Source organism: Misgurnus anguillicaudatus, chromosome 17 (assembly GCF_027580225.2).
Source record: "Misgurnus anguillicaudatus chromosome 17, ASM2758022v2, whole genome shotgun sequence".
Lineage (NCBI taxonomy): Eukaryota > Metazoa > Chordata > Actinopteri > Cypriniformes > Cobitidae > Misgurnus > Misgurnus anguillicaudatus.
Window position 1 is genome coordinate 11,918,420 of NC_073353.2, and position 24,744 is coordinate 11,943,163.

General features: G+C 38.4%; 2 protein-coding genes across 2 annotated transcripts in view; one reads left to right on the forward strand and one right to left on the reverse strand.

Annotated features, from left to right (window-relative positions):
- col4a2 (collagen, type IV, alpha 2) overlaps positions 1-9,619 on the reverse strand; it is a 106,036-nt gene extending 96,417 nt beyond the window's left edge. Inside the window, exons 1-3 of the mRNA XM_073854984.1 lie at positions 9,457-9,619; positions 9,113-9,192; positions 8,978-9,029 (exon numbers count right to left, since the gene is read on the reverse strand). Coding sequence (XP_073711085.1) covers positions 8,978-9,029; positions 9,113-9,153 — 93 coding nt within the window. The 5' untranslated portion in view covers positions 9,154-9,192; positions 9,457-9,619. The remainder of the gene's footprint in view (positions 1-8,977; positions 9,030-9,112; positions 9,193-9,456) is intronic.
- Positions 9,620-9,726: 107 nt separating this feature from the next.
- The window catches only part of col4a1 (collagen, type IV, alpha 1), a 101,599-nt gene continuing 86,581 nt past the window's right edge, over positions 9,727-24,744 (forward strand). The window contains exon 1 of the mRNA XM_055215174.2: positions 9,727-9,934. Coding sequence (XP_055071149.2) covers positions 9,866-9,934 — 69 coding nt within the window. The 5' untranslated portion in view covers positions 9,727-9,865. The remainder of the gene's footprint in view (positions 9,935-24,744) is intronic.

Sequence of the window (24,744 nt, forward strand, 5' to 3'; positions counted from 1 at the left end):
ATCGCTTGATTTTATCATCCTAATGTGTATACTGTAAATGTCTTCCAATCCAAAGAAATAAAAAGCTGAATTCAGTAATGTGAAGTAACAAGTTAATTAACTTGGCACACACAACTGCAAAGTGCACTTGGAAGCAAACTTAACTGTCCCACAAGCAGAAACAGTGAGTCACTAAGACCAGAACATTTAGTTAGTCAAAAGGCCACATTCTCGGGGATGTGTCATGCTCATTAGAGTATATCAAAACAAGGATGTTTTTTCTCATTATTGTTAAAGTACTTTGGCTACAGGTATATGCTCACATAAAGAAAAGCCCCAGGCAAATAAGGAGAATTGGGAACGTAAATATTTAGGTTAAATGAAAGCATTGTATGAGACATTACTAACGTCAGTTCGGATCAGTTGTGTTTTAACACTTCGGATACTAGACAAGGTCATGTAACAAGCAAAGGCCAGACAGACATTCAGGACTAAACCGGAAATAATAAAATAAAAAACAAACATATCCAAACACTCTTGAGAATGCTTCATTCTTGAGAATGACGCAGTAAAGGAAAAACAAATTTTCAGAGTTAAACTTTGATAAAATACTGTAGCTACTAATGGTAACCCCCTGCTCAAAAGCCTAGCATAAACAAGGATAAACTGCTTTACTAGTTATACTATTGCTATCCCTACAGCCTGATCAGATTGGTTTAAGAGGTGCTTTGGGCACATGTCAGCTGGTTGAGCTGGGAAAGTAGACTAGTTAAACCAGCTTAAAAAAACATGTTAAATTGTTCTCTATTATCTACATAGAAGGTATGTGGCTTTATTAAGTGCAAAAATTATCCAGAAACAGTTTTACATGTCCATTTTCAACCCTAGGATTTGCAGTAAGAATGAAATAGTCTATTATTACCTTATTTGAAAGGGCCATGAATAATAATGTTGTGCTCTGCTCTGATTGGCTGTTTTTCCAGAGCAGTTCAGTTCGGTAGCTCTGTGTGTGTGCAAACCTACCTTATGTTTGAGTCTGTATCAGACGAAGATACAGATTTTGAGGAATAATCAATTATTTAGTGATTGGAAATGGAAGTTTCTGAGTACGTTTTTTTAATATGGACCTGCAAAACGTAACTTCAAAGTCAATAGTAGAACTTCAGCCTAAATTATAGCATATAGCATTGACTAGCATATAGTGCTAACTCAGCAGTCACAACATTGTTTTTAGCATTGTAACAACATTGTAATTAATAGTGGTATTGCGGAAAGCCGAAAATACTTGTCATTGGCAGCGAAGCGTTTTCTCTTAAAGACACACTATGCAGTTATTTTACCTTAATATAACAGCTTCAAAGTTATTTCGGTGGTAAACAAAGTCATAGTAGGGTGAATCATCTTCCTGTTAAAGCTCGGGGAGGACGCCGCTACCAAAACCAGCAATGCAAGCTTGAGAGAAGTGCCCCTGACAAATCTCACGAGAATCACGACTTGCTTTACAGCAACGACGTCACACACATTAGGCTTGTTCGACTTCGTGCGGCGCTGCAAGAACCGACCGCCGGATGACGTCAAAGTACCGCGAGAATGATCCGAGATGGCACTTTAACGTCATCCGGCTGTCGGTTCTTGCAGCGCCGCATGAAGTCGATCAAGCCTATAACAACAACTGCACGCGTGAATTTGAGACGTGAGGCTAAACAATTTAAAAGTTAAGAAAGTGCGTTCGGAAGAGAGTAGGAAAAGGAAAAGAGAATCTCACCGTGTTAGGAACCGGACAAGAGTCCCACTCTGTCATGCTTTTACTCGTTGGCGTGAGCTAAAAGACAGCACTGGATGGGATGCTGATCTGGCGATCTTGTTGATGGACTAGTAAGTAAATGTCTTATTTGTAAACTTGTTTGCGGACTATGTTGTTGCGCTTGCTTATAGTATGTCATGTGATTATTATGACAACAGTTGTCAATATCTCACATAATTATCAGGACATAAATAAGCCTAGAGGTTGTAAATAGTCTAAACATGCACAATTTGCAAAATATAATGATAAATAGCAATAATCATGTATAGTGACATTATAACAACCAATGTTATAAAATAATGCAACGTACACAATTAAGTTTGTCATGGCATTTTGTAATGTTTACATTACAATAAAAAACACAAATGAAATTATACAGTAGACATAGACTATAGACTGTTTACTTGTGATTTAGCTGCCATCATGTAAAAACGTTATAAGCCAGCAAACGTGGTAGGCTACTTTATTATTATATGCCTACTCTACACTTGGAATAAACTTCTTATTATCCTATTACCATCATCAGTAGTTTAGTACACTATGCAGTAGCCTAATATTTGTATGAAATTGTGAAACATCACCTGGTCATTATCTTGTGGTGGTGGGAAATTACGACAGTTGCAAGTATTCTCCAGCGACTCTAGGGGTCGCTGTTTGACAAAAACGCTGAAAATGCATAGAGCGCCTTTAATTGACGAGTTAACTCGTCAATGGCGGGGAAAGAGTTAATGTGAAATATATTTGTGCTGCGCATATCAGAGTGTTTTACAGTGACAGCTAAAGTTTCGCATTCCGACAATAGTATATTTCAAAACTACAAACACAACCCAGCCTGAGGTCAGGAGGGTCAGTATTTGACGCAGGACATGGGCGGCAACACTATAATTAATGTGTTCAAACTATGACTCTAATATGGGTCAGGCGGCCATCTATCCACAGAGACGTACAGCATATCTAAACAATTTACATCTGTAACAAACATATAACAAAACACACATTACTCAAAAGGTACATCTACTTGTGACAGTACTTGACTAACAGCCGAGAGTTCCTCTGGATACTATAGGTCTTCCTCCTGAACAATTTTACATCCTGCCCTTTTCCCTATAATCGAACACAATAGATTTTCCCCCAATTGTTTTGTTTTTCTACTGAGCGGATTATTTTGGCAAGCGATGTAGCAGCTTTCTTCCTGTTCTTATCACCATCAGACATCTTTTGTGAAGTGCTGTTCCACCCATTCAAATCGGTATAGGGTACACACACCTCACGTGCACTCTCATTCTCATGCACCACCTTACGCTGTAAAAAAATAATTTACAGCCTTCATTTTTCAATTGAATCAACTTAGATTTAATTTAAACTTACTATTACTTATCTTGACAAGAAATGAGTTGCTACAACTTATAATATGAAGTAGATTTTTTTCAACTATATTTTATAAGTTATAACAACTCATCTCTAGTCAAGATAAATAATAGTAAGTTCAATTGACTACTGAAATCTGAGTTGATTCAACAAAAAATGTAATTTTACATTGTAGGAACTACCTATGACCACATTTCCTCTTCCCTTATATGGTAATTGAGTCTCTAATGGTGCATTCCCACCAGCCACGGTAGAGGCGGAAAAAACACGCTATTTGCGCGTAGTTGGATGCTTGAACATTTGACTTCACCAGCTTCATTCGCGCATGAAAGCTGCACGTGAAATTCTAGTTATTCGAGACATTCACATGGGAATTCGCGTCATGTGAGGGGCTTCTGCGACTCTGCAGAGACTCTGCCACTCCGCTCACTTCCTGTAATCATGTCACTACTACAGCAAGGTCTAGATTGGTTAACACTCATATACACTAATATATATATATATATATATATATATACAATTTATTATCTTTTTATCATCTCTCAAATATGGGTAGGTTTCTTTAAATTACCAAATTTTGAGCAAAATCTGGGATAATTGCATTTTTGTAAAAGACTTTTGTTAGAGATCAGATTCAGAACGATGATCAAAACATACACAAGAGTTTTTACTGTTTTTGGATCAGTGGATGTTTCAGTTCTTATAAGTTGAGTAAGAGTGCCACTAAGTGGATAATAGCGGAAATATGGATTGCCGTAAAAACTTGTCATTGGCAGAGAAGCGTTTTCTCTTAATTGACGAGATAACTCATCAATGGCGGGAAAAGAGTTAAGTACGATTTATACTCCTGCATTGGACATCTACGCTGTAGGTTACGCATCTGTTTTCATTTATACTTCTAAGTCGTTGTTCACATCAATGTGCAATTACACATGCTGATCCCTAGTAGGCAAAGTCCACCAGCATGTTACAGTCATCAAGGTGAATGGCAAAGAAGAGGCAGCTTGTTGTGTACATTGTTGAGAAGCATCAACAGTGTTGGAGGTAAATAGACAGTGCCTTTGTTGCAGCTTGAGTTGGTAGCCTCTTATGAAATGGCTGAAATTCCACAAGGGGGCGTATTTGTTCCTCAGACATTGCACAATAAACATGACACCCAAATATATCATTATAAATCGTGAATGAAAAGTGAGAGTCGAACGATGTCCAGTAGTGAACTAATTGTTTACAGTATTTATATCGCAATTCTGTCAGAAACGTCAAGATTGTGAGGCGAACAAATAGTTTTGGATTAAAAGGCTTGGATATTCCATTTCCTTGGACTTTTGGGGATTTATGAACAATTTGTTTTTGACAATTTCATCGAAGCGGATAAAGGGAAGATTTTGAAGGTAAGTAAATCGGCGCCACCCGGTTCAGGTAACTAACAACTAGATTACAGTTTTATGACTGCTAAAAATCATATATTATGCTTTGTGTATGCGCTAAATGGAATCCTGAGAGTCTAAGCTTCCAAACGATGTGCCGCATGACCGTATATTTCAACGATTTAATGCTTCAAACTTACAATGACGTTTGTGCAGCCTCACGAGCAAGGGAGGGGGTGTGCCATATACAACACAGTGATCCTTATCAGGTTAAATATACTGTAGCTCCTCAACTTGGTCCATCTTTGTTTTTACCGTAGTAAGCGGAAATGCATTGGAAAGGGGGATTCTTCCACCTGGATGATGCGATGGCAGCCATATAGCGCCAGAACGCTCACCACACACCAGCTCATTAGTTGAGAGGAGACAGAGTGATATAACCAATTAGTATTTGAGGGGATGATTAGTAGGTCAATGGGCAAATTTGGCAAGGATGCCGGGGCATACCCCTACTCTTTTTCGAAAGACATCCTAGGACTTTTATAATGACCACAGAGAGTTAAGACCTGAGTTTAACACCTCATGGTTGGTGCTTTATTGGTGGTATAGTGTCCCCATCCCAATACTGGGGTGTTAGGACCCACACAGACCACAGGACCACAGCAACCTAGTTTTCCCAGGAGGTCTCCCATTCACTTACTGACCAGGCATACAGTAGATCAGGAGTGGGGAACCCTGGGTCCTGGAGGGCCACTGTCCTGCAGAGTTTAGTTCCAACGCTAATCAAACACACCTGAATTTAATTTCCAAGTGATCGTGAAGACTTGAATTAGATTTTTCAGGTGTGTTTAATTAGGGTTGGAACAAAACTCTGCAGGACAATGGCCCTCCAGGACCAGGGTTCCCCACCCCTGCAGTAGATGATAAGTGCTACAGAATATAGCACTTAAAGTGGTTCCCCCATAATTACGAGCCAGTGAACCACGTTTAGTGCTATTGAGCACCATTTTTAGAGTGTATATGGTTTGTAGTTATATGTATGTCCACGTAATGGTATACTCCTAATTTTTTTCAGAAAACTAAATGATCTCTAATAATCCTAAACATTATCTACAGTATATAGTCTTCACCACCCAAATGAGTTCACTCACAATATCTATACCCTCTAGGACGGATTACTGCCTCTAAAAATAGGTTGGCCTGAATTTGAAATCACTAAACTTCTTGTACAACTATAATGCACACGCTCTGCTCTTAGTTGAGTCACAAGCTTTAGATCAGGGAGGCACAAAATCTAATAAGCCTTTAAACATAGAGGCTTCTTCTATTCAAATATACCGCTTGTAAATCAATTTAACTCTCAATTTAACTTTCAAAAACTAATAGTTCAAACATTCTGATCCTCAACTGATCATCTGGGTGTTTCAATCCTATATGACCTTTTGTATTCTACAATACACCGATGAGCCCAAACATTTTGACCAGTCACTGATGAAGCAAACATTGTTGATCATCTCCCAACATGACCACATGTTGAGGTCTTGGTAAATTAGATGGTAAGCCAACAATCATTTATCATAATCAGTGTGTTGGATCCACGGCAAACTGGCAGGAATAAAGATCCGACTTTGACAATGGCTAAGTTATTATAGCAAGGGGACTGAGTCACAGTGGTTTGTGGTGAAAAATTACAAACAGTGGTCTGCGGAGGGATAAACCACAAACTGGTGATGGTGTTGGGTGCCCAATGCTCATCAGAGGCTTATCACAAGCTCTGTCTGATCTGTTGTACATGGGTCTATGTAGCCTGGCCAGTCAGGATGCCTACAATGACCCCTGTCCACCGTTGAAAGCATGTACATAAGGCATGTGAGTGTCGACACTGGACCTTGGAGCAGTGTAAGAAGGTTGTCTGGTTTCTTTTGCATGACATGGACGGCTGTGTACAGTACGTGTGCACTGTTTACCTAAGGAATTGATGGCACTTGAATGCACTGTGAGTCAAGCTAGCAGACAGGTTATGATGCTCTGGGCAATGTTCATTTTGAAGACCAGGAACAATCCTTTATGGCAATAGTTTTCCCTGATGTAGGTGGCTTCTTTCGACAAGATAATGCACCGTGCCACACTGCAAAAATTGTTAAGAAATAGTTTAAGAAACATGAGGTCTCCGTGACAATGATAAAAACAGTTGCCTTGTCCTCCAAATTCCTCATATGGTTCCAGGATGTATTGGACTAACAACTGATCTATGGCTTCTCCACCTAACAAGACTTTTAAGGATCGGTTGCTAATGTCTTACCAGATGCAACAGGACACCATCAGGGGTCTTGTAGAGTCCATAACTTGGCGGTCAACGCTTTTTTGAAAACATGGAGGACCAACAGGATATCAGGCAAGTGGTCATAATGTTGTGGCTCATCAGTGTACAGTATTTATATAAGGATGTATCTTCTAGATACATCATCAGTATACTGATCCTCTGTTACTGATCCAGCACCATACTCCCAAATTTCCATATCTCTTAAAAAACAAAGGTACAAGAAGATTCAAAAGTTGTCACTGGGGCAGTACCTTTTCAAAAAGTGAAGGTACTTTGTACCCAAAAGGTGCATATTGGTACCTCAAATGTACACATTGCTACCTTATTATATTACTATACAAATTTGTACCAAAATGGTACATATTAGGACCTTTTTAAAAAGCCACCGCCCCAGTGACAACTTTTGTACCTTTTTCTGAGGGTGCACAAAGTGAATAAAAAAGTTTAAACAATCCTTCACTCACATTTCGAACAATAGTACTTCTCTCATTCTCTCATGAATGGGCCAGGGAGAGGTAGGCAAATTTAAACAATATAAAGACTTATTGGTACACTTTGTAAGATTTGTTTGTTAAAAATTAACTACATTTTATTACTTAGCAAGTGTTCCTGCTTAACCATGATTCACTTTGGTAAGCCTGATGTTTATACTGTATATTAGACTGTGGGATCAGATATGGGGGGTAATTGAATTCTTGTATCCAGTGTTGCTGTGTCTTTAAATAAAGATATGAACATCTGAATACTACATCATGTGTATGGTGCAGTATGGTTATTAGCGTAACGCTAAACGTCTGTATCCACAACAAATGAGTAACACCTGTTATCATACTGAATGATATTGTATAAACACTTATTGGAAAGGGCTGAGAATGGAAATAAGCATTGTTTTAGCAAATCCAGGATCCTTTTCTACAATTCAGCTGGTAGATCATAGTGCAAGCAATGGCAAGGTCATGTGTGTGCTTTGAATAAAAGTTATAGGATAGTCAAAACTATTAAACACTTTATCATATACTGTACATCCTGCCTTATATCAAAATGTTTTAGCAGTTTTTAAAAAGAACTGCATACCACAGCTGAATCCTGAAGTAAAAGAACGAGGTTACAGCTAAAAAGCATTTACAGGTGGCTGGCAAACTTAGTTGTTTTGAACCTGCTGCAATTGCTGCTGGTGATGGGCGGTTGCCAGAAATACATATCAGCATGTGGATCAGCAAAAGAGAGATGTTCTCATGTTGAAATCATCCCAGACTGCAAGAGGAGCTCTACACATGCATCATAACACATGAGCTGACTGTTGTCAATTTGTAAAGCTATTGCTACCACTCAATCCAATGGAGCTAGTAGCCTGTACATAATACCAAAAATAATGGTTACTTACTAAAAATGTAAGGCATGATGGTAGCAAAATTATCTGCAAATTATGTGTGTTCAAACTCATTTTAAAATAAAACCCCATTCCAAGCAATAATATTGGTTACAAGCAGTAAAATATTCCAATACTGAGACGTTAGATATTGATCTGCAATAAAATGGTACACTGTGTTTATATCTATTGGTTTCAAGGTTGTGATGAACATTTTAAGAAATTTCTATAAATTTGAATCCAGTTTATAAATAGTTCAACCCAAGGCAACATCACTCATCTAAATAGAGTAGCTTTGCAGTTTTACACCAGCAAACAAAGGTCAAGTGTTGCTTATTATACAAAAGTTTGGACTCTTGCTTTCATCCACACACCTACTCAAAAACATCAAGTTGGCGCATATTTAAACATAAATACTCCTAGAATCCAAACACATTTTTCTCAGTAACATCAGGCCAGTTTGGCTCTGTGTCTAATCTCCATCACAGTGGGAATTGCCTTGGATGTATTACATCTACCAACCATGCATAATTGATATGGGACTTTACCAGTGTAAAAATTCACACTGAAGCCTTATAAGGAGAAATTCATTGTGGCTTCTAAAGACAACGTGCTTACCAACATTAAAACACTTTTGCAAATTGTACATGACGAACCTATAAACAAGTACACTCCCACTTATGTGACGTCTCACTTCAACTTTGCTGTACACCATGAGGCAAAAATGCAATTTTCTCATCTTATAATATATTTTAAAGCAAACTTACTGCGTTCACATATGTCGTAAGGATAAGGACTGCAAGGAACAACAACAAACATCTGCAATTTAAGAAAAGAGTGAATAAATATGTGCACAAGTGTGTAACGTTAACGTGTTTCTAAAAGGCGACAGCAGGCTTTACCTCAATGTGTTCAAATGCTGTAGATGATTTGCACCCTCCATGAACTCTCTTCAGTGTCCTATTACTGCATGCTCAATGTCCTTAAAGTTACACATGGACTATAGTTAGTTCTCGCTGTTTTAAGTCATGCTTAAATAACATCGGCTCTTCAGTGCACATTCACATCATATTGTCCAATGTCCTGTCTAAATTATACTGTACCATATCAAATGCACTATAAATGTGGCAATTAATCGACCGTAATTCATCACACAATTTCTAACAAAAACAAACTTCTGCTTAAGAACGTCGTTGTTAACAGGCTACGCAATTGCTTTTTCAAAAGTTAACGTTTAGTTTCTTACCTCAGTTCTCACAAGCTCCAGTCGCGCGCGCGCTCAATCGTGCGTCACCCGTTTGGGAAAGTTATTCGCTGTCCTATCTAAAATCCAACCTGCCAAACTGTTTTTAAGAGAATTTCTGAATCTTCAGGACTAAACTTCCCCTAACAGTGCTCAGTGCTGATATCCGAATGATAGTTTTTTCTAAACGGGGCTGTGTTGGTGCGTATTGATGGGTGGTCGTGGTCCTGTCAGGGGGTGTGGTGGCCTCGTCTACAAGACATTACTTTCAAAAACGGGCACATATCGTTTAGAGCAAAGATGCAGACAAACGTATAGTTCATGCTCGTGTAGAAGATAGACAATAATTGCCTGTAACGGAAAAGAATCCGTCGCAAGATTGTCCTTTTGGACATTACCCACACGTGTAAAGATGCGGCTTCCGTGGAGCGCTCTTTTTCTTCTGACAGTCGTATTCAGCATTGACAAAAGTACTGCTAAGGTAAGTTCACAAAAATGTCTTTATGGTAACGTATCTGTTGTTATTATTATTACTGTCGACGGTTTGAAGACCCGTTAGAAACTCAGGAGGCGCGCCCAGAGAAGTGCGTAAAACGTGCGCGCGAGTAGAGCTCAGGTTCCAGAATGTTTATTTCGCTAGACGCTAGAGTTAACTTACACTGTTAACGTTATAACTATACACAGCAGTAACATTTCTATTATTAATAATAACATGTACTGTCGACTCAACGAATTTATTAATGCTCCTGTACATCAAATACATTAAAACTGTTTGGTTTTTCTTTAGGTTTAGTTTATGGTTTTGTCTCGATCACTTATTTAGCGGATGACTGAGGACATAGTTTGGTTTACTTTTGGGATTTCTGTAGATCTCTGCTATCATACAGTGGATTTCTGCTATGGCTTTTCTCTCTACACTTTATATTTGCCACTCCTTTTGGTTGGGGTTGGATTACCCCTTGCCTCTCTCTCTCTCTCTCTCTCTCTCTCTCTCTCTCTCTCTCTCTCTCTCTCTCTCTCTCTCTCTCTGTGTGTGTTTGAGAGAGAGTGAACATTAGAAAAAATGCATTTATTTAGCCATCTGGACTTTGTTTTTCTTTTGTTAACGTCATGTTATCAACTAGGTGAACATTTTTAAAACTGCTTTTCCATAAATTCCTCTACAACATTAATCAATTAATTAGAAATACAATAATGCGGATTTCTAGTGTTATTGCATTTCATTGCATATTGATACTATAATGGTCTTATATTTTATTTTATTTGGGATAACTTTACTGTTTATTAATTTGTGGATATAATTGACATGTGTTTTTATTGGGGGTGTGGCTGGGGGAGGGACTACTGTGTGAAGCACATGGAGAGTTAGGAGAGTTGGTGGCAGGTGTCTGAGTGATAAGACTCAAGGGTGATATATGGTGAGATAAATACACAAAGCTGTTACATTTAGTGGTATTTCTGAATACATACATTTGAATACATTGCCTATGATCATTCTTCATCATTCAGTGCATAAACTGACACTGAGTGTATGTCCACAGTATCACCTTTAATATATTTATCAATCTCTTTTCTCTGTCTCAGTTTTAGTCTGGGTCATTTAGATATCTGATGATGCCATTTGTGACTACCAGTAAAGTCATTCTCTTGAGTACACTGTTTAAAGTACAACAATAATAACAAAGACTACAACATTTTTGTCTGAATTGTGTGTGACAAACACCAAAAGGTGTGACCATTTGGTTTTGTAGAATTTGACAGACGTGCAACAGTCATGGTAAATTCTGCAGAATATTTTACATTTTTAGATATTAAATGTCTGGAAAATCCATGAACATGAATTCACAGATAATTTATTATTATTTAAAGTGTAGGTTTAATAGTACTATTGTATATTGCAAAAACAAAAAGCCAAAATCCACCAGTAGCCTACTCCCTACTGTATGTGTGGTCGACCGTAAATCATGAATTTGTTTTCTCTTTTACAAGTCTGATTGTTTGTTTTAAAAATAATGTTTACAAGTTATTAAAGATACTGTATATGCCTTCAGGGACAGCCACTCAGTTATTTTGCAGATATAAGAGGAACAGCATATGCCTAGAAAAGTACTTTGTTTGTTTATTTATGTACCACAGCAATATTTGCATGTCTGTCTGTCTTTTATATTTCTACTGTACGTGATCCGGATGAGTTTCACTTAGTTGCATACCAGTTTCCATGCTTGTTTATCCAGTGTGATTCTCAGAAGGCCAGCATGATCCCACTTGTCTCCAGTTCAGCATGTACAGTATCAGATTAGTGGGACTGTCCCCTAGCACACTTCCTGAACATAATTCACTTGATTAGGATGATTGCACAGATTAAATTCCCCACAGTCGATGAAAATTAAGGTAAAGTCACCACACCTTTATTAATTGGGGTTCAATTATTTACAAACCACCCAACAAACTCAAGAAAACATTTACAAATTAAAAAGAGAGAGATTATATTTAATCATATCAGTTACAATACAGTGTTTTATTAAGAGTACCTGTTTATTAAAGTGATGCCCCCCCCAAACTTGAAACTGCTGTCATCATTTACTAACCCTCAAGTTGTTCCAAATCTGTATAATTTTTTTTGTTCTGTTGAACACAGATGAAGACATTTTGAACAATATTTATTTAAAAACAGATCTGGGGCACCATTTACTTATATAGTATTATTTTTTTCTACTATAAAGTCAATGGTGCCCCAGATCTGCTTGGTTACAAATATTTTCGTTCTTCTTGTCTTCAGCAAAGAAAGAGATTTGTACAGGTTTGGAACAACTTGAGGGTTAGTAAATGATGACAATTTTTTTATTTTTCGGTGAACTATCCCTTTAAGGCATACAGTTCTCTCAGAAATAAAGGTACACAAGCTGTCACTGGGGCAGTACCCTTTAAAAAATAACACCTAGTTACTCTAAGACAGTGATTCAGATGTTGCCAGAGGGGCCCCAGTTTTATGACATTTTTATAAAATACATTAGTTTATAAAAAAAAAAGTCAGCACTACTTTGTATAATTTAATGTTTTGTTTAATTAAAATGTGAAGTTTTAGAACTGTTTTTTGTCAGAAATTTTATTTGGGGGGCCGTGAAGGAATGCACCGTACACAAAGGGGGCCGCATGCTGGAAAAGTTTGAGAACCACTGCTCTAAGATACATATTGTACCTTTTAAAATGTACAATCCAAGTGACAGCTAACCATTTGATGACAAAAGAGCTCAAAGACTTAAAAATAAAATCCTATCAATTTGAAATTTACTTTAAATAAATGTCTCTTCAGACATTTTTTGCGTCTGCTTCTTTTGGACGTATAAAGTATGCAAAATATTACCATATATATACAATCGTACCTTATGTAAATGTTACACCACAATTTGTGTGACGTAACTAATCTTATCACACTCTTTGTTAGTGAAAGAAATTCCTCTGTTGACATATGTGCAGTGTGAATCCTCTCTCCTACCCTGTCTCTTGAGACTGCCTGTGAAAGTTTTATGTGGGTGGGTTGTCTGTCTACTTCTTGGAAACCGTACATGCTATGATAGGTGTTAGTGGGGAGAAGGAGAATGGATGGGGTCTAGTTGGAGGGAAAATGTGCTAGAGCTCATGGGTCAGATCAGACTGTTCCAGATTTTCCCGAGAGAGGTTGGGTGGAATGCCAGTGCAGAGGAAGCAACAGTTTGCAACTGTTTATCTTGCAGTCGCTGTTTCTTTCTGCTTTTTTCATTGCCCTCTTCATTTCTTTCTCATGACATAAACACAATCACATGAGATTTAGTTTGAAAACTTGAAAATCACACTTCGAAATATTAAGTATGAACATAAAAATACATTTGCCCTGCTATTCATTAAAGGGATAACTAGTTTACCCAAAAATGAGAATTGTGTCATCATTTAATCTCTCTCATGTTGTTAAAACCCTGCAACCCTCTGATGAACACAAACAAATATATGTTAAGGAATGTTTGTAACCAAACCGATCAGAGGCCCCATTGACTTCCATAGTATTCTTTTTTTCTATATGGAAGTCAATGGGGCCTCTGATCGGTTTCTTCATCAGAACAAAGACATTAATACAGGTTTGTAACAACACGAGAGTGAGTAAATGATGAAAGGATTTTAATTTTTTGTGTGAACTATGCCTTTATTGTGCCTTTAATGTTTCTATAAAAGTTCAGTAGGGGAGAGTGGGGTAAAGTGAGACATTTTTTACATCTGCTCCCCTCTAAGCGAACTAAAATGATATATCAGTCAAATTTACACATTTTCCATTAATTCAGGATGTTTCCTAGCTTTGGAAATTACCAGAATGTATTCAGGACGAAGAGCAGTGAAAATATGATTGTTTTAAAAAAAGTGGTCTTGTGTCTCACTTTACCCCAGCTTAGGGGTAAACTGAGACAAACCAGAAAAATCAAGGGGGTAAAGTGAACCAGCTCGGGGTAAACTGATCCACTTACTTTTTCCACTCTGAAACTACCATAACAGCACATATTGTAACAGATAAAATCCTGACGGCTAGCTTGACAACCACACATTCCAGAACTAATGTTGGACTAGTAAAAGAATCAAGGGGATTGGTCAATTAAGAACATTATTTTTCTAAACACTTGAAAGTACAGTAACTCTGAATCAATATTAAATACAACATAATATAATTCAAAAGTTATATTTTTTGGCCAGTTTTTGCCTTTATTTAACAGTGAGTTTTGGAGAGGATAGGAAAGGACAGGGAGGAGAGAAGGGTATTAGATCGGCAAATGACCACGAGCCGGGAATCGAACTCGGGTCCCAGAAAGTGTGAAAGCACCACATGTCGGAGCGCTGCCCACTATACACCATTGGCTCCGACAATTCAAATTTTTTTAATTAACATTCAAATGACATATAGAACCAGTTAGATTAGAACGCAGTCTGGGGGTCAGAACAAAGGACCCTTAGAGCCAGCTAGTGTCTGCGGGTCAGCGCAAAAGACAATCAGAACCATCTATCAATATTTCTATCCCTTGCAGCTGCTCTTACTGTTGTTTCACACCAGACGTGAGTTCAACGATTTGTGCAAGTAGATCACATCCAAAGCCAATGCAAAGACACGATCAGGCGCATCCTCGCATGGGGTGATGCGAATGACGCCATATGAGCGGAGCATCCGCCGTGAAAACACGCACCACCCACCCCAAACACGCCCTCGCCCAAGTCGAAAACACTCATCTTGAGCGAAAAGTTTGCACGACACAATGCCAAAACCCGCGAGTAATCCAGAGTGAGCAATGCTACGTACACACCAAATGCGGGGCATCGCGTTACTTGATCTAGATTACTCGCAGGATTTAACATTGTGTAATGCGAATTTTTCGCTCGAGTTCAACATTTTCAAATTGGGCGAAGACGCGTTTGCGGCGAACAGTGCGCCCTCACGGCAAACGCGCCACCCATATCACGTCACTCGCACCGCCACACGCGAGGACGTGTCTGATCGCATCTTTGCATTGACTTTGTATGTAATCTACTTGCGCAAATTGTTGAACTTGTGTCTGGTGTGAACCCACAGTACCATGATGCTTCGCGTTTGGTGTGTGCGTAGCATTAGAGACTTCTTTCCTTCCTTGACCTAAGCAGCTGCACTCCCCATCTCCTCAAGGGGTGTTTTTCCCCAGGCTGTCTTCCTGGTGTATTGACTAGGCATAATGGTTTTTCTGCAATGTTTATAACATTAAAAATAAAACATATGTAATGTAATATTACATTAAAATATGTTTTAGACTAAACGGAACTTGTGCCTCATGTCTCACTTTACCCCACAGCATTTGTCTCACTTTACCCCACCGCCACATTTTGGAAAAAAACACTCTCTCTTGGAAAATCAGGCTTATCTTCAGCTAGCATCAACACAAGGTTTTATATGTTGGTAGTTCATAAACATGTGTGATATAAGTTTTTCTACCTGAATCAATTTGCTTTGGCACAACAGCTGATTAAGTTGACAGCAAGAAAATTTACTTTTACAAGCAAAAAATATATTTTTGTGAAAAAAAACATGCTAAACACAGCAGCATGAGGTCCTGTCCTTCATGGTCAAGGGGAAATTTGAGGGGCTTAAAAACATAATAGTCATAGGACCACAAATGTGTTCCGTTGCCTAGATACAGGGGGTGTCTCACTTTACCCGATGTCTCACTTTACCCCACTCTCCCCTATGCTAGGCAGTGGCACAGTTTGAGACATGATTGTCAATTATGTCATGTGATGGTTGCTGTAACTGATTTGCTGTAAAGTTTTTGTTATAATCTAAAACATTTCAGATTGCAAAAAGGACAGATTTCATCATTGGGTAGTGACTGCCAACCCCTGCCTTACTTGTACATTGAAAGAAACAAGCAGCCACAGAAGTAGACGGGTGAAAATAGACGAGGCTGAATCTAGCTTCTTATTCGCAGCTTCTTATTGACGCTTTTCGTTCCACCTTAAAAGACGCGACCCTTCCGCGTTTGCAGTTTCTTTTTCACGCACAGCTTAGGGACCGTAGCGCAATATCTCTTATTCGTGCTGTTTTGAGTGATCATGTTTCTTTTGTTACTGTGAGAGTAATATACATTTGAAAATAAACAGAATAACAGAGTTATGAAAGAAAACGGATAGTCAGAATGTAAAGATACACTAATATGTTGTAAATTTACATTGTTAAACGTGTCATCTTTGGATTGCATTAATGGATCATCTTAATATATATGTCTTTGTGATGTTTGTGTGTGTGGATATGCGTGTGTGTGGATGTGCGTCTGTGTGTGTGTGTGTGTGTGTGTGTGTGTGTGTGCGCGCGCGCGGGCGTGCTTGCGAGTATGCGTGTGCTCGCGGGTGCGTGCATTAGTGTGTGTGTGTGAGAGAGAGAGAGAGAAAGAGAGAGAGTGCGCGAGGGTGTGTATGTGTGTGGGGCCGCGCGGGCCGTGTGTGTGTGTGCGCGGGCGTGTGTGTGTGTGCGAGTGTGTGTGCGCGGGTGCGTGCTTGCTAATGCGTGTTTGTTTGAAGTTTGCAGATGACTCTAGAAATGATGAATCTATACATACAGAAGCTTAGAGAGCCTGTTGCTTCAAACTGTGGAGATGAGAGTAGATTATCTCTGTGAAGTTGGCACCCCATATTATTAAACAATTTCCAAAACTATACCATTCGTTTGTGCTGTGTTTGTGCTGATTTGTGCAGCAGAAATGAACATTTGTGCTGGTTTGGTGTTTGAGATATTAAACATTACTTTTTTGGCTGTGTGACGTCATTCTCCACCCCATGTTGTCCAAATCCCTCCAAAACGGCGGCGTTCGTTTGTGCTCGATTTGTGCCGGTTTGTGCCGTGGCAACAAACGCTGTAATAACTTCCCTTCGTGAGATATAAGAAGAATATATTCGGTAGCCGTGACGTCACTCTCCACCCCATATCGTCCAAATCGAATCAAAACGGCGCTGTTCGTTTGTGCTTGATTTGTGCTGGTTTGTGCCGTTAAAATGACCAGTGTATCTATTTCCGTTGCCTAGAAATAACACATTTGTTTCTGGGCAGTGACGTCATTCTCCACCCCAGGTCGTCTAAATCATGCCAAACAGGCGCCGTTCGTTTGTGCTCAATTTGTGCCGGTTTGTGCAGTTAAAAGAAATCCGGCAATATATTCATTCTCTATTATAACAAGCATCCAAATTTGATGATTAAGTTACGTCACTCTCCACCCCATGTTGTCCAAATAGCCCCAAATCTACGCCGTTCGTTTGTGCTCGAATTGTGCCCGTTTGTGCCGTTTAAACAAATGCTCTAACTGCTTACCATCCTGAGATACGACGAGAATATTTTCGGGAGCGCTGACGTCACTCTCCACCCCACGTCGTCCAAATCCATTCAAACCGGCGCAGTTCGTTTGTGCTCGATTTGTGCTGGTTTGTGCCGTTATAAGGACAAGCGTATCTATTTCCGTTGCTTAGAAATAACAATTTTGATTCAGGGCAGTGACGTCACTCTCCACCCCACGTCGTCCAAATCGACCCAAACCAGCGCCGTTCGTTTGTGCTCAATTTGTGCTGGTTTGTGCAGTAGAAAGAAACAACATAACTTACTCCCATCCTCGACATCACAGTGTTTAACTTTGTGAGACGTTGCGCAGACTCTACAGCATATGACATCAAACTGTCGCGAGAGGGTTTCGATGGCAAACAGATCTGCATGCTTTCGAGAAGCTCTCGCGCTATGCTCTGCTCGGTCTGTTTTACTCTGGAAAGTAATAACGAGAAAAGGTTAGCAAAATGTTTTTATATAGTTTATCAAATAGAAAATGGGATTTCTGCTCAATTTTTCCCCACAGAAAAAACTTTATAATTTCATATAGTAAAACAGCCGTTCAAGCTCAACAATATGAGAGTGCATTTAATTTACACGCAGCTGTGCGCGCGTGCCTGCGTGAGAGAGTTTGTTTTACACTCCGTATGAAGAGAAAGATAAACGTATTTTGTATGATTTGTCACAAATGTACTATTTCTACCTACGTAGAATGTGCAAAACCTGCACTGAAATTCACATAGGCTATATACAGGATGATTTATTTATTTATACATTGATTTCATCATAAAAATGATTATTAATTAAATAATAATTATTATTAAAAATCATTATACTACACAGCTTAAATATGATGAATTGTGTGCTTTATATACACTACACACTACTTAAAATACTACAGTTAGATACTTATTAAATAGCCTACTTATATAATTATGTTAATATTTGATTATTTGAAATTACAATGTTGGCGTTTTTGGTGTTAAGATTAATTTCTCTTCAGTGATCTAGCTCTTTCACGATTTTTATTTTTAGTAAGCTACTTAGTTTGAACTTGAAAGGTCAAAGTTCAGTATCCATGGAGAAGTTCCTCTGCGTGTCCGGTTAAGGTTTTAATATCGTAAACTCTAAGGGCGAGGCTATTAATATTCAAATGACGATTGTTTTCAGCTGCCTCATTTATGAACATCCGTTCATTCGTGCGACAGAATTGGCCGCATAAGTTTAATCAATCACACGTGAGAGGATGTTTTTTCTCGTTTGATAAATGAGGGCCAATGTATTTTGTAGATGATTGAATGATATTCAATAATCAGAGCACTTAACAATTCCAGAGGCTACTAAGATCTTTCTCAGAGGAACCTAACAATTAGATCAGTGTCAGGTGAGGTGTGTATCGTTTTTATATTTTTTATTTTATATGTGTATCGTTTATATATATATATTATATATATATATATATATATATATATATATATATATATATATATATATATATATATATATATATATATATATATATATATATATATATATATATATAGCCTATTTTTAGTAACGTTAATCATATAGACTACTCGCCATTCTCTTAGTTCTCAGGAACTCCAAAAAAATATACTTTTGAGATTTATATATTTTAATTAATTGTTTTGCTCTGCTGTTTTTCTCAGCTTGGTAACCATGTAAATTAATATCAAATAAATATAAGAACAATATAGATATCATACAGAATGCAACATTATCTTTTAAAACTGGAACAAGTCTCTTAAACACAGAACAAATCTAGTTGTCAAAGCTGGTGTAAAATAGTAAGTATAAGCAGACAAACAGAACAATTACTGGAGATTGTACAAATACTTTTAAAGAACCATGGACATGTTTCAACTATTATAATGCCAGTAAATGCACTTATCAACAAGAAAGTTATATTAATTATTGTTAGGGAAGTGTAAACAAGAACCGGAAAATACTAAAGAAAAGAACTGTTTTTCAAAAATAAAGTATTGAAGCTGCAGAGACCAGTGCAAGTAAGTAATTAACCAAAAACCTAGTCCTCCTTTGTAAACAATATGACATGGGGTTGTATTTTTGTTTTTGCTGAGACTGTTGTGATGCGCTCAGACAAGTCATCATACTTTTCCCAGCCAAGTGAGGTTCTTCTGCAGTAAGCTACATAATGTCCAGTGGATGCTCTTGTAGGTCCTGGAATGAATGCGACAACACCTCGCAACGTGAACAGATGATTGTCCAGGTCCATGTTTACAGGGATTTCACACAGTGGATGGTTAGTATCTGCACCTGTTTCAATGCAAAGTAGTTGTCCAGTTATGCAGCTGTGTGTGACTGAGCCATTGCAGAGGAATTTCACTGATGAATCGTCTTTCATTTTCCAGCAATCTGGGCAATCTTCTGGTGACCTCAGTGTTTTCAGACACGTGGACCTGTTGAGGTGTAGCCCATCTTCCAATGCTGCTTGAAGGGTTTTCAGTCCACCAGTTTTTAGAATATCTTCATTGACTGGTAGGAGACAGATGGTTCTTGAAAATTTTGTATTTCGGCTGCAGTATGGAGAAGAGCACTCACTTGTAATTGTTGCACTTGGTACTTGTTTCATTGCTGATGTGATTATGGTAGCAACATTGCAATCTGCGTTAACCTGCCTCACACCTGATTTTAGATAATCACACTGAAATGTTTCCAACAGCATTTTAGCCCTCTTTACGTAGGTATCTTTTCCAACTCCTTTTGTGACAATGGTCTTTACCAAATCAAACATTTCAATTTTTGTGAGCTCTTTGTTGAGATAATGGCTGAATGATTCACTGTCACAGAATGCAGAGCAAAGGCACTGACAAAAGGAGTCAAATGCACAGGTATTGATGACACTTACAAGTGTTTTGTCAACTGTGATGGGTGTTGCCTGGTAGTTGCCATTTTTTAAGATATTAATTTTGGTCCTTTTTCTTGTTAGGCTTGTGTCTGCATGCAACCACTCAGAGCAAGGGGTCAGGTAGGACAGCCGCTTTTTTGGTGGAACACTGAGGCCTTTCCAATTTTCAACAGGCTCTTCTTCCACTGATAGTGGCTTAACCTCTGTATTCTGCTCACTCTGGATAGTTTCAGACTCAGTCTTCTGATTCTTTGTTTTAGTATCTGTTGTCTTTACTGGTGCAGAGGAAAGCCTCATGTTACCTTCAAGAAACTCAAGGTGACGTATGACAAAACGGTCAATTCGGATAGGGAGGAATTCATGTTTGAAGAGACCATGTTTTATGTTTTTAAACTCTGCTTCAGCATTCGCAGAGCTTGCTGTGTTGTGTACACTTTTGAAGAGTGGAACCATCACAGCTGTCCAAAGAGGCAGGTAGCATGCCAATCTTTTAATATTTGGGATAAGCTCTGGAAGGAAATGTAGATTGTCTCGGTCGCCATGATGTGCTGCAATCATCTTACTTTCTTCACAGATTTCTGTGACCCAGGTTTTCAAATCTGTGTGTAGTGATTCCTCAATTTCTGTCACATCCACTGAATGGTCTTCAGGGATGCATGGCAAGACACCCTCTGCAATTCGTTTCTTCAGCTGTGCTTTGCATGTTTCTGAGACAACAGGTATACCCCTGTCATCATTCCCTTCTGATTCACTGAAGGCAACAACTGCAATTGAATGAATTAGTTCCTTTGCATCTTCAAGTGAATCCGATTGTAAAAGTTGTGCCATTGCTCTTAGATAGAATTCTCTAATTCTGTTTCCCCGATGTCTTAGGCATTCCCACCGGCTAATGAGCTTGATGCAGTGTGCAACGTCAACTCTGATGAAGCAGGGTGGAAGCTTCAAGTCTTGGGACTTCTTTGTCAATAATCCAAAGCACTGATTGACATATGTTTTCAAGTCTGTGTAAGGAGTGAAGGCTTTAACCAGTCCTCCAAGCATTGCCAAAGAGAAATCACAGACTGCCTCTTTCGGCACAGCAGCACCTGCTCGTTGCCATTCGATGAGCCAGTTTGCAATTGAAGTGATAGTATGATTCTCTGATAGCATTTGCACTACTGGAATATGATCTCCCTGTGAGCAGAAAACTCCTTGGTACAGGAAGATATGCCCAGAATTGCCACAAGGTCTTTTCAGTCTTTTCACAACTGTACCTGTTGCATCAAAACTAACAATAGCTGGTGAGTGTTTGGATTTCATCTGGAAAACCTGCATCTGAGATGGAGTCCAGTAATGACAAAAAAACTTATCAAGGCCTATGTCATGAATGCTTCCATTGAAGGGAACACTGTATTTTAGAAGATGCAGTGATGTGATTGGGTCTTTGTCTCCAAGTTCTTTGTCACCCATCTCTTGTTTGGCTTTTCTTAAAGTTGCCAGATTTGGTAGATGGCTAGGCTCTGGGTCACCAACATCCATCATTTTGTATGCCTCCGCTGCTCGCCAAACATGTGGTGTTTTTTTAGCTTCCCAGAGTTCTTTAGACACACGTGTTCTCAGTTCTCCTGATAATTTGCGTTTTGCTTTGCCAGAGTGAAGACTGTCATCAACATTGCTCATCTTACATTTAAACACAACTGGTTCATTAGATGCAGGGATTTTTTCAGCTGTCATAGATAGTTGTGCATCACACTCTGTGCAGTGCCCAATTATATCTATATAGTGAGTTGTAGCACTTGGATAAATTTTTGCTCTCCTGAATCTTAGAGTGCATGAGGTTTTGATATTTTTCCATATTTCTTCATACAGAATATGAGTCCATGCACTGCGTTTCAGGACTGTGTATTCCCTTTTACATGTGCTGAGTAGGCTGTTGTCTTTGTAAACAACTTTTTCTGGCCAGATTTCAATCCATTTCTGATGGGAAAGACTGATCTCAAACTGAATGTCGTAGGATTGACATTTCTGATTTGTATCTGACCTTGGGTAGTTTAAATCTGTTGTGTTTTCTTGTGAGCCGTCACTTTTTGGGTCTTCATCATTTGTGTCATTTTCGCATAGGTTGAGGATTTGCCAGATATTGTGCCTATTTGTCTTAACAAAAGTGTAAAGGTTCTTTGGTGAAACTTTGCTGTTTAACTGTTGGCTTAAATCAACCCACACCTTTTCTGAGGGAACTGCTATATTTTGTCCTCTAATAATCTGTTCTTTTGCAGCACTGATGACATTAATGATGTCATCCCTTCCACAGGATGGTCTCCTTGGCATCTGATCAAAAAATTAATTATTTTTAATATAATCCATCGGCCAGTGACATAAAGCTTATTTCTAACAGCCTAAACAGCTTATACTAAGGTTGCAAACATGCTTATTTAATTTAGTTGATTTACATGATAGTAGATTTACATTAGATACATTTCAGAAGACTAAAATTTAAACGATATCTAGACACTCTTATTTCTACTTTGACTAGTGAATGTGGTGATGTTTCTGGGGCCTCATTTATCAAGCATGCGTACGAACAGAAGTGTGCGTAAAGTGTGCGTAGGAACAGTTTTACGCAAAGTGTGGAATTTATCAAATTGCACTTATACGTAGAAATGTGTGTAAATATACGCACACCTCGGAGTATGCGTACGCAGAGCATCTAGTGGTAGAATAGCGATACTACACAGGACCGTCCATCCCCAGTGTTAAAAGAACACTTTGTCTATTTATTATCCACCCCCAGGTGTTAAAAATGATTACTGTTAATAAAGTAGCTGCAAATCAGTGTTGAAGTTAAATAATGAAATTAGTGTCTAACCCTATATAAGAAAGCTCCGTCAAATGCTTGACACAGTGCAATGGCTTATCTTGCATTATTGAAAGACTTGGCAAATAATCCATTCCGCCGGGAGCGCGTTTTCAAAGATCGCGCCGATGATGATGATGGTTATGCAGCTGTCCAAGTTCTGTCATTGTCTGTCCTCCTACAGTTGGACTGATTTCACGTCGGTGTGCTGTGACGTGGGTTTTTTTTTGGCTAATAATTTAATGTCAAACCACTTTTTTATTTCTAGAAGTGTTCTCATACCCAGTGGAATTAAACTCACTGGTAACATGTTCCCATGCAGATTTGTTTTATTTTTTAGTCATTCCTCCCGCACTAAGTGAACCAAACAGATGTGTTATTAGGATTTAACCTCATCCACCAGTAACTCAATTTCTGTGTCTGTAAAATTCCTTGCCATTATTGCGATATGGGTAAAAGCACAACCACGTGACTTATAACGGGAGGTGTTGTCACCATATATGGTTCATTGGAGGCGTTTCGGAATGCAAATGACCATGAACGTGCACGAGCATGGTGCTTAAGAACACATGGGATTTATCATCAAGGATTACTTACTGATGTGCGTACGAACTACGTTCATGTTTGATAAATCCCGATTTTTTTTGTACTTACGCACATACTAAATTTCATTCGTAGGTACAAATATAGAACATTTTCTACGCAATGTTGATAAATGAGGCCCCTGGTCTTTTTGAGTTTTAACTTTTTAATAAATTGGTCAATCTTTGTTCATAAAATGAGTCTTAATGCATCTGACTATTTTTTTTTTGTAAAGTTACTGACTTTGTGATCCAGATCATTCCAAAGATTAACAGAAAACTACATTTCTTCATTAAGTTGGCAACTCATTATGCTCCTTATAAAGCTTTCAAATGACTTCAGCAGAATACATTTATAATTATAGCTTGATATATTTGGAGCTTAAAATTGACAAATGTGAAAAACAATCAATTCAACACTTAGTATTGATTTTTAGTATTTTTAAAGTATCCTGCAAATTGTCCTGACATGCTTTTAGTACTTTTTACTAAGTATTTTGTCTGAGAGCACATGCTTACCTTTCCCCACTGCCTGATCTTATTTCCTGTTTTGTTTTCCCACTATGCACTGCTAGATGTAAATAAATGTTTTAAGGGGGCAGAAGGACTTTTGACATCTTTTCAAAGTATTCAAGACACCACACATTGAAAGGTTTTTTTTTTCATTTTTATTTTGAAATCAAGCTTTATTCACACCAGCCAATTAGTGCACAACAGTACTTACAGTATATTGCAGTACAATATTTGCTTGAAACTCCCCCCCCCCCTTACATTGAACTATAAGTTAAACCATCAAAATATGAAGTATATATTACAAAATGGACAAAACACTAAACTTTTGGGACCTGTCTTGGAGACGAGGCTGGTACCTTCCACGGACCTTTTTAAATGTATCCGTTGCATTGTTTTTTCTCAAGATGCACACCGGTGTTATTGATTTTGTAAGGCACACTGATAAAAGCCACCTAACTCTTTCCCTCTCATTGACGAATTTAGAGAAAATGCAACTTTTAAAAAAAGTTAAATGTTTTATTTAATTCGAGCAGCGCAACTCAGTGTTGCGCGAGAGCTTCTCTCGCGACAGTTTGATGTCATATGCTGTAGAGTCTGCGCAACGTCTCACAAAGTTAAACACTGT